The sequence below is a fragment of the Callorhinus ursinus genome, unplaced genomic scaffold, assembly GCF_003265705.2.
Source record: "Callorhinus ursinus isolate GAN/ISIS: 27379988/994484 unplaced genomic scaffold, GSC_fseal_2.0 scaffold34, whole genome shotgun sequence".
Classification (NCBI taxonomy): domain Eukaryota; kingdom Metazoa; phylum Chordata; class Mammalia; order Carnivora; family Otariidae; genus Callorhinus; species Callorhinus ursinus.
Window position 1 is genome coordinate 2,608,723 of NW_027397096.1, and position 12,884 is coordinate 2,621,606.

General features: G+C 42.3%; 1 protein-coding gene and 1 long non-coding RNA gene across 2 annotated transcripts in view; one reads left to right on the plus strand and one right to left on the minus strand.

The window, feature by feature from the left end:
• The window catches only part of CPD (carboxypeptidase D), a 66,353-nt gene extending 57,539 nt beyond the window's left edge, over positions 1-8,814 (minus strand). Inside the window, exons 1-2 of the mRNA XM_025851139.2 lie at positions 7,998-8,814; positions 1,770-2,017 (exon numbers count right to left, since the gene is read on the minus strand). Of these exons, the coding sequence (XP_025706924.1) occupies positions 1,770-2,017; positions 7,998-8,743 (994 nt within the window). The 5' untranslated portion in view covers positions 8,744-8,814. The remainder of the gene's footprint in view (positions 1-1,769; positions 2,018-7,997) is intronic.
• A 159-nt stretch (positions 8,815-8,973) lies between these two features.
• Positions 8,974-12,048, plus strand: LOC141370395 (uncharacterized). Its single transcript, XR_012374402.1, has 2 exons — positions 8,974-9,690; positions 11,852-12,048. It is a non-coding gene; the product is annotated as an uncharacterized lncRNA (long non-coding RNA).
• The last annotated feature ends 836 nt before the right edge of the window (positions 12,049-12,884 follow it).

Genomic DNA, 12,884 nt, shown 5'->3' on the forward strand with positions numbered 1-12,884 from the left:
TCAATCTGACAAGCCTGAAATCACGATCTGAGCCCAAACCAAGAGTCAGCCGCTCAACCAACTGCACCACCCAGGCGCCGCAAAAACAAGGACTTAAACAGATATTTGTACACCAATGTTCAGAGCAGCATTACTCGCAACAGCCAAAAAGTGAAAACAATCCAGTGCCCGTCAATAGATGAATGGATAAACAAAATGCAGCATATACATACAATGGAATGTTTCTCCATCATAAAAAGCAATGAAGTGTTGATATATGCTATAAATTGCATGAACCTTAAAAACATCAGGCCAAGTGAAATAAGCCAGATGCAGGACAAACATTCTATGATTCCAGTTCTATGAAATATCTAGAATAGGCAAATCCACAGAGATAGAGAGTATATTGGAAGGGAATGGAGAATTACGGCTTACTGGTTACCACGTTTGGGATGCTGAAAAAGTTTTCTAAGTAGGCAGTGGGGACATGGGTGCACAACACTGTGAATGAAATGAATGCCACTTAATTTCTATACTTAAAAATGGTCAAAATAACAAATTTCATATTATATATGTGTGTGTGTCTTCAACCACAATTAAAAAAAAATTCCACGATCACCCCACAGATTAAAATATAAAAGGAAACCATGCCATTATATAAAAGGGAGAGAACTGATGGTCATCCCATTAACTAAGACGTCCACCATGGCCACATGGCACATGCACTTATGTGCGTCCTGATGTGATGTGATGTGTTCTATAGGAGTCTTGCTGGAAAATTTGACCAGGATCCAGGATATGGGATGTTCTGTAGGACAACTGGCCTGAACTTGTCAAAGGATTCATGTTAACATCGCAGAAAACATGGCTTGTATAAATATGTATTGAATATGTGAGTTGGGTTAATAACTTTCATGATTTTTTATGTTTACTATTCAAAAATATTTAAGGTAGGGAGTCTAATTTAAAACAGGATGTGTTTTGCCTGACTCCAGTTTCACAATATACTAAACTCACTTTGACGAGTTCACTTACTCTCTTAAGAAAAGAGAGTGTTGATACGATGGTTCTACATTGGGGAAACCACAAAAGCACAAGGGCCAAATGCAATGCTCGAACTTTGACTGGATCTGATCTGAAAGAAAAGGAGCTATAAAGGAAATCTGAAGAATAATAAAGCAAATTTGAGTAATGGACAGAATGTAGGATGGTAGTACTGAATTACTGTTGATTTCTCAGTTAGGGTAACAACATATGGTTGTACACAAAAATGTTCCTGTACTTGGAAAATACATGCTGAGGTACTTAGAGGTGAAGTATTAAGGAATCTGCAACCTACTTTTGGATGGTTTGGCAAAAGAGAATGTGTGGGGAGGAAGGGACGGGAGAGGTGGAGCCTTTAGGGTAAGATAACAGTTGGTGAATTTAAATGAAGGATATATAGGCCTTCATGTAGTCTTAATTGTACTGTGGGTTTGAAAATCTCAAAATAAAAAAAAGATTTTTAAAAATTCGAATTCCTCAAAGTTCCCTCTTTTCCACTCAGAGTATTCATAAGAAAGCTAAATGAGAGGCACCTGGCTGGCTCAGTCAGTACAGCACGTGACTCTTTACCTCGGTGGGGGTCAGGGGGTAATGAGTTCAAGCCCCACATTGGGCACAGAGCTTACCTAATGGAAGGGAGGAAGGGAGGAAGAGAGAAAGAAAAGAAAAGAAAAGAGAAGAGAAGAAAAGAAAAGAAAAGCCAATGAACAAAGAGGAAAATATTGCAAATTCAGGGCTTTCCATACCTTCCACATCATACCAATGTGCGCCGTTTGTGATCCCATCTTTGAAAGTCTCATCTTCATCTCCTGGACAATGAGGGGCACCAGTTTTCATTATGGGATGGTTTGATGCATAGGCTTTTGCCAAGTATTTAAAGACTTCATCATCTGAGGTTTTGCTATAGATTCCAGTGGCTTTATGTTCTGGAGAGTCATCAAAAGGATAGCTTGCTACCACGGAGCCACCATGCAGATTTCCAGAAAGCACAAACCTTTGAAAACAACCAAAGCACATATCACTAAAAAAAAAAAAAAAAAAGAGGCACAGAAAATGCCATGTATTTAAAAACTCTACATCTTTCATAAATGAACTCAAGTTTCTCTTAGAGACGTAGAAGACAACGCTATCAGTTACTGGAAGCAGAACTACAACAAAAGAAAAGGAAAGAAAGCATCATCAGTTCAATAAATTTCAGGCAAACAGTTTTTGCAATTTAAGTTAACCTTAAGTAACTTTAAAGAATTTTCCCATCATTGAAAAAGTAGCTGAATAACAGTATAAATTAACATTCCAGGAGACATCTTATTCAGGGAATTCAAATGTATGTGTTAGGTTGAACAATATGAACTTGCCAATGTTCAGTCACATTTTGACCTACAAAAGTGACAATTTCATATAGTTCAACCTAATACTTGTATCTCATAACATGTTAACATCGCAGAAAACATGGCTTGTATAAGTATGTGTTGAATATGTGAGTTAGGTTAATAACTTTCATGATTTTTTATATTTACTATTCCAAAATATTTAAGGTAGGGAGTCTAATTTAAAACAGGATGTGTTTTGCTGGACTCCAGTTTCACAATATACTAAATTCACATTTTCAAGAGAGAAGCCGCAGTTGAGAAGACTGGGGGTGGGGAGAACCTGATACAGTGAACAGCTTTCAGAGAAAAACAATATAGCACAGAGATTAGTCCTTCCGTGCATCACCATAGAAGCAGCTCTCTTTCTAAGCCCAAGGTTTCTGATTGGCCCATTAAAAAAATAAACTTGACATAGAGACAGGGCCTGCTCCGATAAAAGAAACATTTTTTGTGTGTGTTTCTACTTCTAAGTGAACCAATTTATAATTTGTTGAAATTTATAGATACAGAAATACTGAAGAACTCCTTTTATGGTGAAAGCTAAAGGCAAAAACATGCTGAAGTCCTATTTATACATCTTTCCCTCATGGAACAGTTCAAACTATTACTGTGACTACAGATTAAACACTTTCCTCTTTGCACTCAAAATTGGATTTTCTTGCTTCTGCCTTTTTGTGGCTGAAATGAACTGACCTACAGAAATTCTAAAGGGGGTTATATATAACATTTCTTTCTATATGCTTCAAAGAAACTTAAACCTGTAGTATGTCTAATTTGAAAGGTTATTTTAAGTGCGATCAGTACCATCCCAGGGAATATCAAAAAGTGAAAATTACTTGTAACACAGAATCTGTTCATCAGAAGATAGAACTTAGCGAATAAAAACAGTGATTAAATACTAGAATAGAGTATGAAAAGAGACTAGTTAAAAACTAACATATATAATTATAATTAGCAATCTTCCAGACACCAGAGAATGCCATTTGGTGGAGCAGCAATAGCTCGGGCTTTGGAGCCAGAAAAATATGAGCAAGAACATTTAGTCTCAGGGCACCTGGGTGGCTCAGTTGGTTAAGCGACTGCCTTCAGCTCAGGTCATGATCCTGGAGTCCCGGGATCGAGTCCCACATCCGGCTCCCTGCTCAGCAAGGAGTCTGCTTCTCCCTCTGACCCTCTTCCCTCTCACGCTCTCTATCTCTCATTCTCTTTCTCAAATAAATAAATAAAATCTTTAAAAAAAAAAAAAGAAAGAACATTTAGTCTCCCAGAGCTGTCACTCTGTAATAAATATGATGTCACCAGTAATAAATATGATATTGCTCAGTAATACGTATGATATCGCCAGTAATAAAATATGATCAGGAAGAAGGTACTGCCTCTAAATTCATTGAACCCCAGTTTCTCTCTCATCTGTAAAATGGGGATTAATGCTACCTGCTTCCCAGGGTTGTTATAAAAATTGATATACATACGACACCTTCCAGCACAACTGCTGTATATCCTCTGCTCAACAATGTCCAATCCCTTGAAGATATCTAGCAACCTACTTCGGGAATCACTGCCTTCTGATTTTCATTTTTTCCCCACTACCAGTGCTAGCTCTTGGGTGATAGAATGATACAGAAATTCTAACTCCTTTCTACCCAGCTGGCCCTCACTGGTAAGGTATTATCAATTTACTTCCGATTTGCATGCCTAAAATAATTTAAGTACTTTTCTCTCCCCCTCTGATTTTGGGAAAGTTACAAGAAGGCTAGCCTAGTTCCGCTGAGCAACAAATTTTCTTAAGTGTCAACTATGTGCCAAATGTTCTAGGCACTAAGGAATACGCCAGGGAACAAACAAACATAAAAAAATGCCCACAGGCACTCATATTCTAGTAAAATAAAATGGATAACTGCATATTCTAAATAAGTGAAGCATGCTACTTTGTGTATTTTCTTTTTTTTTTAATTGTATATTTTCAATTAAAACTTTAAAGTCTGAGATTCTCTACTAAATGCTGTTTTCACTTTGTCTGGCATTGCTTGCAATGCTTCTCAGAAATATTAAAATGGCCTAACCAAATACTTTTAGAACAACAAAGTATTTGCAATCTACTTGAGTGATAAAATTCAATTGTTAGATTTTCCTTACTTTACTTATGTAGTCTTAAAAGTATGAATGCCACTCTTAACAAGGATTTCAAGACAAAGCGCTATCTATTACAGTTGCTAGAAGTTTATCGTTTTTAGTCTTTATCAAACCAACTTTGCATGTCAATCTAATTTTATTTGAAAGGTATTTTATTGTTTTCATTCAAATCAGTTCTTTTAAATGTTCCTCATACTTCAGGATCATATATTATTCCTTGCATAAGATTTAAGGTACCTGCTAAATATATTATAAATATTATGAACAAGAATCTATAGATATAAAAAACTTAATCTCTAAGTTAACTCTATTATGCTCTCCAGATAACCCTATAAATAACTTTTACAAAATTATGAGAACTTGAGGGGCGCCTGGGTGGTTAGGTGGGTTAAGTGTCCGACTCTTGATTTTGGCTCAGGTCATGATCTCAGGGTCATGGGATCGAGCCCCGCATCCAGCTCTCTCTCCCTCTCCCTCTGCCCTGCCCCTCCCACGTTCTCTCTCTCTTAAAATAAATTTTAAAATAAAAATAAAAAATAGGACGCCTGGGTGGCTCAGTTGGTTGAGCGACTGCCTTCGGCTCAGGTCATGATCCTGGAGTCCCGGGATCGAGTCCCACATAGGGCTCCCTGCTCAGCAGGGAGTCTGCTTCTCCCTCTGACCCTCTTCCCTCTCGTGCTCTCTATCTCTCATTCTCTCTCAAATAAATAAATAAAATCTTTAAAAAAAATAAAAAAATAAAAATAAATAATAAATAAAAATTATGAGAACTTGAGTCTGATAAACTAAATTCTAAAGACTCAGGAAACTAAAGATATAATATAAGCCCCTCAATAGTAGTTTGTACCCATCCCCAGCAATATGGTAATGCTTTTCACCAACATACCAAAAAATCATTTATATGCTAATCTCCTATTAAAGTCTAAGCAGATATATTTAATTAAAGAAGCCTAGTGTGCCAAAAATGGGGGCCAAGAAAACTATAAAATCTTTATTTTAATGATGGGTTAAAATCTTGTATATTTTCCTAAGTATGTGTCAATTATCAATAATACAGAGGCACCCATTGGATGAAGTATAAAGTGAAACAAAGAAAATAAAGTTCACTTTCCTAAGCAGAAGGAAATAAGTCTTAAATTCTTAACTACCCAAAATAGCAACAAAAATCTATTTCTAATATAGCTGGGTGAACTGCATATCTAGAAATTACTCAAATGATTTCAGAAAATACACTGAAAAAGGTAATTTTCCCATACAGACTAATGTGTTCAGTTCTTAAATTTCCTATTCATGGAGCTGACTCTAGGCATCAATCTCAAATTGTGTGTATGCTTGTGTTTCTAATTTTATTCACTTATCAGTGTCCTTTGTTATTAATTTATCATTAAAGAATATGCATTTTGAGTTAATTTGTGAAAACTGAGGATGGATGGATGTACTTTTCACCCTGTATAGTCACCTACTTTCCCTTATTAGAGTTACATGTTTGAAATGTGGTTGGTTAAGATTGGGATAGTCCATAGCCACAGAACAAAATGACTTTTTGTGTAATGACAACAAACCCAGATTAACTTTTAAAATTGTCACAAGCTCCTATCATTGAACTAACCGGCCCAAACCAAAACTTATAATCATTAAATACTGTGATATGAAAACATTAACCAGAGAGCGAATTTTTGGTTCCACATTTAAAGTTTAAGGCTTTTGGTACAGCCTCAAGGTGACTTGCACCAAGGCAAAGCTCATTTTCATTTCTGGTCACCACAGAACTAATACTGAAGAGAAAAATCTAGTCACGGAATTTATATCCCTGCAAGGGTCATGACAGGGCATTTTCATTTAAGCAATGCAAACAGTGCATTCGATATATCATCTCAGAAAAGCCCTGGCCATCATAGCTTCCGACAGCAAGATATGCATTAAAGTCATGTTTCTTAGACAAATGTTCAGAGATCACGACATGTTATCTTTACAAGAAAAAAAAATCTTCCCAGAATATATATGTGAAATTAAATATCTACAAGGGATCTCAAAAGGAAGAGTAAAGTGAAAGACGAAAGATAAAAAAAAATCTAGGGTTGTCATAATGCCTGTGAATTTTCTAGGTCTGCTATATGTATTGAAATCTTATAGGAGAGGTGATCCCAAGTCTCACAGAGAAACTTCTCTGTTCATTATTACTTTTATTGTATCTGTCACTTAGAAATCTTCAAATCCAGATGGAAAGATTAACTATTGCCTCGCAAGCCTTATGAAAGACACAAAAATGGGGATATGCTGGTAAAGCCCATGCTTGAAAAGGGAAGCAGTACATGCTCACTTCAGACATTATTCCATCTGGAGTAAGTTCTCTGTTCTTTTATTCCTCCCCTCCTCCTTTTTGCTGAAAATCCTACTCATCTCTCGAAACGCCGTTCAAGTTCTACCTCTTCCACAGAGATGATCCATATTATTGCAGCCCACACACATTTTGCCAGCAGGAACACCTCCTGTAAAGTTTAACTGGGTACATAAACACACCTCACAGATATTTATGATATTCTCTTGTTATACATCAATTTCTTGAGGTCCTATTGCTTTTAATTTTTTACATCCCACATAATGCTTAATAACACTTAAGGTGTGTATTAAATGCGATAATTAGCCATTCAGCCCTGGCCCACTAATAAAGTGCACAAATGGCAACTGAAACCTTTTAGAGAATCTAAAATGAAGCAGCTGAGGGATGAAAGTACCAGCTCTGTGCATGTTCTCCAGCCATAGCCATATGCTCCCTAGCTGAGTCAGAATAAAGACTGGAAGAGAACCAGTTTCCATCCAACAACCAAGACTCAGGGAGTGTCATTTATCATTAATGGGTTACAGCCTCCCTCTGTAGCTGTTAAGGGCACTGACAAAGAGTCAGATTGCCTGCATCTAATTCCCAGCTACACTCCCTATTGTGTACATTATTTAACCACTCTGACCCTTAATTTCCCCTATATGCAAAACAGGGATATTAATGATGTCTGTTTCATGAGGTTGTGGCCAACATTAAGTGAGATAGATCATGCAGTCCAGAGAAAGAGCTTACTTAGCACCGTGCCTACAGTAATAACAGCAATATTGACAGCTTATCTATAAAATGAGTGAGCTGACCTAAGTTATCCTTAAGTTCTCTTCTAGTGCTCATATTCTATGGTCCTGTGACGATAGGGACCAGAACGTCGGAAAGAAGTCTCGCCTCTAGCCAAACAGCTCTTTGCATCCGTGGAACAAATGACAGCCTCTAGACAGTGCTTCTTGGGCTATTAGAGGGACAAGAGACTAAGCGGCCTGGGCCCTGCCCCGGTTATGGGGTGTCGCCTTCCACCTTCACTACTCCCGTCCTTTAGGCCGGCAAACAAGCACTGTTTGAATGCCTACTGAGTGCCGGACCCAGCCTCTGCCCCTGCAGGCTCACGTGGATGGGCGGGGGGTTATGACACTCACTTGTTCCTGCGGATCCAGTCCATGAGGGCACGCACCTCGGGCACGTCGTCCAGGGCTGGTGGCTCGCCGGTGCTGAACTGGTCGGGGAAGCTGCGGTTGAGGTCACGGCCGCGGCTGTTGTCGCGACCGCTGGTCCCGGGAGGGCCACTATCGCTGAGGCCGCAGTCGCCCTCCCGGGCGCGCTCAAAGCCGTCGGGGTTGAGGCTAGGCAGCACGTACACGTCGGTGGTGTTGAGCAGGCGGACGATGCGCGGATCCCCGCGGCGGTAGCCAGCAGCCAGCTCGCGGGCTAGGTAGATCAGCACCTGGCGCGACACGGTCTCGTCGCCGTGCATGTTGCCCACTAGCTTCACCTGCGGTCGGCCTGGCAGGAGCGGCCCCTCCGCGTCGGGCCCCGAGTCGCTGTCAGGAGGCGGCGGCCCCAGGCCGGCCGTGAGGCGCAGCACCCACAGCGGCCGACCCTCCACCGAGCTGCCGATGCTAAAGAGGCGGGCCAGGCCCGGGGGCCCCGCGGCCACAGCCTCCCTCAGCGCCGAGCCCAGCTCCTCTTCGTGGTAGTAGCGATTGAACTGGCCCTCGTCCGCCTCGGCGCCTGCGCTCGTCGTCGTTGTCGTCGCCTCTGCCTTCTTGATGTGCGCTGCCCGGGCCGGGTTCCGCAGCAGCAGCAGCAGCAGCAGCAGCAGGCACAGCAGAAGCGGGAGGCGCCCCGGCCGCCAGGGCGGCCGCGCGTCCCGGCCACTCGCCATCTTCCAGCAGCGCCCCTAACCCCGGCTCGGCTCCCGCGGCTCCGAGCTCCGGGAGGAGGGGGCCCGCCGGATCCCCTCCGCACCTAGCAACCCCCCTCCCGCCTTCCGGCCGCAGCCAATCGTGGACGGGCCTGCTGCGGCGACACGCAGGGGGCGGGGCTCTCCTTAAAGAAACAGCTCCCTCTGGGCGTGCCTTCCTCCTGTCCCGGACGAGTTTGGTCACTCTCTTCCTTCCCTAGGGTTCCTCTCCCTCTCTTTCCCTCCTCCCCGTTTCCTCTTCTGCGTTTGCTCTGCTTTTTCTCTGCTCGCCCAGTCTCTCCTTACCCGTTAAATTCTCACCCACTTTTCTCTGAGTACTCTTACCAACTCCCTTCCCATCTTTGTTGCAGCTTTTCCCCGCTGCTCTTTAACGCTTAGAATCGAGAATCAAAAGAATCAAAAGGTTCCAAAGGTTCCGAAGAATCAAAGAACTCCAATAAAATTTAAAAAAAAATCAAAAGGTTCGAAAGAAGCTACCTTGGAAGAGCCAAAGGACGCCTTAGCCCTTTCCACCCTACGCCTTTTCCACTGGAGCCGCCCTGACTTGGCTTGAGCCCAGCGCCCTGCAAGCCACCGAAGGCCGTGGGACACTGGGGCACTTGAAGCTCACCTCACAAGGCAGTCCATTCCAGCTTTTAGTTTCTGGGTTGAAAGAAGGTGCCTCCTTTATGTTTAGCAGAGATCTGCTAGGTAGTAGGCTTCCTTTGTGTTGCTGTATAATAATGTATAATGTATATATGTTATATCACGGCCACTAATTCTTGTGTGTGCTGGTCTTGGCCCACTGTCGGCAGATTTCATGTTCACTTTCTCACCTCTCACAACTCTCCTGAAAGAGTTATTTGTTTAACTGTGGCCTTAAAATGACATTCTTAAAGCAGCAGGTATGACATTTCTGGAAACGCTTGGTGAGTATAATTCCTGAACTCCTCAATGTTGTGTCAAAGCTGGCAAATACGGTCTTTATAATCTAGAGATGAAGCCTTTTAAAACTGGGTTTTAAAATAAGCTTCAGTCACTTTAGCTTGAAGAAACACAAAACCTCACAATTCTTTTATCAAGTGTGAAATTTTACCCATCTAACAACATAATTGCAATGACTGTGGTATTTTCTTCTTTCAGAGCCAGGCATTTCAAGACCCCTTCTTTGAACTATGATTGAACCCTAATATGACTAGTAAAGTGTTAATTCATTTCTCCGTCAAATATTTATTGAGCAACTACTGTATGTCAGAGCCAGATGCTGGTAAAATAGATATCAGATACAGTCTGTGATAGAGATATTCAGGAAGAGAAAAGGAGAAGAGAAGCTGGAGGGGAGAGGAGGAATTCTGGGCAGAAGGAGGAGCAAGCTCAGCAAGCTGCAAGGCTTGAGAGCAAATACTGCCTGTTCTGAGGACCGCATGCAGATCAAGATTACTGATGTGAAGTACTCACAGGTATGGAGGTGACCTGATAGGACACAAGGCAGAGAAGCAGGACCAGAACCCGAAAAGCCTCACAAGCCCCGCTCTGGGGAGCATTTAATACAGAAGACCATGGAGAGCCACTGATGGATTTTAAACTAAACGGATTTTAATTTTGAAAAATCCCTTTGACAGTAACATAGTGAATGGAGTGGAAGGCCTAAGACTTGAGACCGAGAAAACCGTCAGGAAGCTATAATCCAAGAAGCCATGATGAAACTCTTAACCTTCAAAGGTGATGCCAGTGGAAGCGGAGAGAAGGAAATGGATTTGAAAGACCTTCAAGGAGAGAAAGTATACAGGAGCTGGTGGCAGAGAGAGAGGATTGTAGGCTGACTCCAAGTTACAGCCTAAGCAACTTGCAAGTGTTCACCAAGGTACAAGACAGAAGAAAGCTCAGGCTTAGGTGAAGATGATGAGTTTGGCACAGTCACTGTGATTGGTGCCGTGAATGCCTCTTTCTCCTCCACTCCCCATTTGGTTTAGTCCACAGCATACACAGCAGCTGCAACTCATCAGGAACAGAAGTCCCCACTAGGAGCAGAGACCACTTCCCCCTGGGGAGTGCTTAATCTTTACACGATGCACTTTTACAATAATCCAAATCGAAGAAGCCCCAGGGGACATGTTAACCTCTAATCAAATATTTCCTTTTCTACCATTTTCACTCTCCTTGGAAACCTCTTCCTGCCACCTCACTCCCGCAGGCTCACCTAGCGAGGCAGCCTTGAAATGTAAATAAACAAGCTGGAGGGCAGTGAAACAACGTGATGTAACTCGAGCCAGAGGTCTCCCAGGAATCCTCAGACCTCTTTCAGGTCTGGAGCCTATGGTCTAAGCAGGTACGCGGTGCCAGGGGTTAGAAGTGAAACCTGACCCCGGTCACTGCTCACTGGAGGGGAAACCTCCAGCTACATACCTCTAGCTGTCCCGGAGAAGTCTTGAACCTTGTGACAGGTGTCCCTTTCCTCCTCCCCCACAAGGAAAGTGTTGACCTCACAGATGAAGGAACTTAGGAAAAGCTTGAAGGTGAAAAGGCTTCCTGTTCACAGAAGCAGAGCAGTAAAGACCCGGACTTTTCAAAACACGGCAGAGCGGTTGGATGGCCTTGTTGACTTTGGTAACCACTTTCTTTAAAAGACATAAAGGTAACTGAAGCACAGCATAGAGCATGAACTTGTAAATGTCACATTGTCTGGCGTGAACACCCATAGACGTACAAATTCAGTTTGATAAATGTTTATGGAGCACCCACTCTAGTGAAAGGTCTGCCTTGCCGGGCGCAGGAGGACTGGAAGATGAAAGAGAGATTCTCCTCTCCCAGGAGGCCAGAGTCTAGTGAGGGAGATAGAACATAGGACAGGGTGTGTCCATAGGGCCAGAGCTGTGCAAAGACACTATGCTAAACCCTTTCTGTTGGCTGATGCATTTAATCCTCACAACCATCCTGAAGTAAGTACTATTATCATTCCCATTTCAAAGATAAAAAGCCTGAGATACAAGGTCTCGCAGCTGGCAAGCCACCGATCTAGGGCTCAAACCCAGGGAATCAGGCTTCAGAGTCTGTATGTTTAATCTCTGTAATAAATCTGCTTTTGTGTAGTGAACTAAAAACAAACAACAACAGAACCCCTGCTGTTGGAACACAGGAAAAGGCAACTAACTGTGAGGAGTCAGAGAAATTTTCGCCAGTACCGTCAGATCGTGAACCAAGTTGAAATCCTAGATCAACCATTTCCTAGCTGTTTTAATTTGGGAAAGTTATTTCAGTTTTCTGATAATTAAATAATACATGTATAATATTTCTGTCATAATTTGCATATTGCAAGCTTTCAGAAATCAATATTTTTTTTAATAATAATAAGAATTCTCACATGGGGGAAAAACGTGGAGAAAGGGGCACTCCAGGCAGAGGGACCAGCAAGGGTAGAGGGACAGAGGCAGGTTGTGAATGGCGGGAAGATGTGTTGAGAGGAGCAGGAGGGATGGTGCCAGATGGTAAAAGGACTTCAGTACTAGGCTGAGGGGGTTTTGCTTTATTGTACAACAAATGGGAAACTTACAGAGCCACTTATGAGAGGAGTGGCGTGGATTCTATCTTTGTTCTAGCAAGAGAATTGCAGGGGCCGTGTGGGGCGGGCTAAAGAGCAGTTACCATCCGGACAAGAGTGGTCTGGCAAACCTTGCCAGGGTAGAAAGGAGAGGATAAATTAGGAAGATGTTTGGGTTGTTGGATTGACAAGATTTAACAACTGCATGGGCAAGAGGGAAGAAGAAGAAAAACACTACTTCACAAGCTAGTGAGGGTGACCAGATAGATGGCCTTGCCATGATCCCAGACAAGGACGGCAGAAGGAAATCTCTTTGAGATGAGGCCTGAATTGAATTGACCATTGGATTTAGCAATGCAGAAGTTCCTGGTGACCTTTATAAAAGCAGTCATGGCAGAGTGGTGCAGGAAAAACTGGAATAGACTGGGTTCAAGAAAGACTAGAAGACAAGTGGAATTGGTGAAATAATTCTTTTGAGGAGTCCTGTTACAGAGGAGAGTAGAAAATTGGGACTAAGCTGGAGGGGGGCACAAAGCCAACAGTGTTTTTTGGGTTTACGTCTGTTTTTTCGTTTTTAAGATGGGA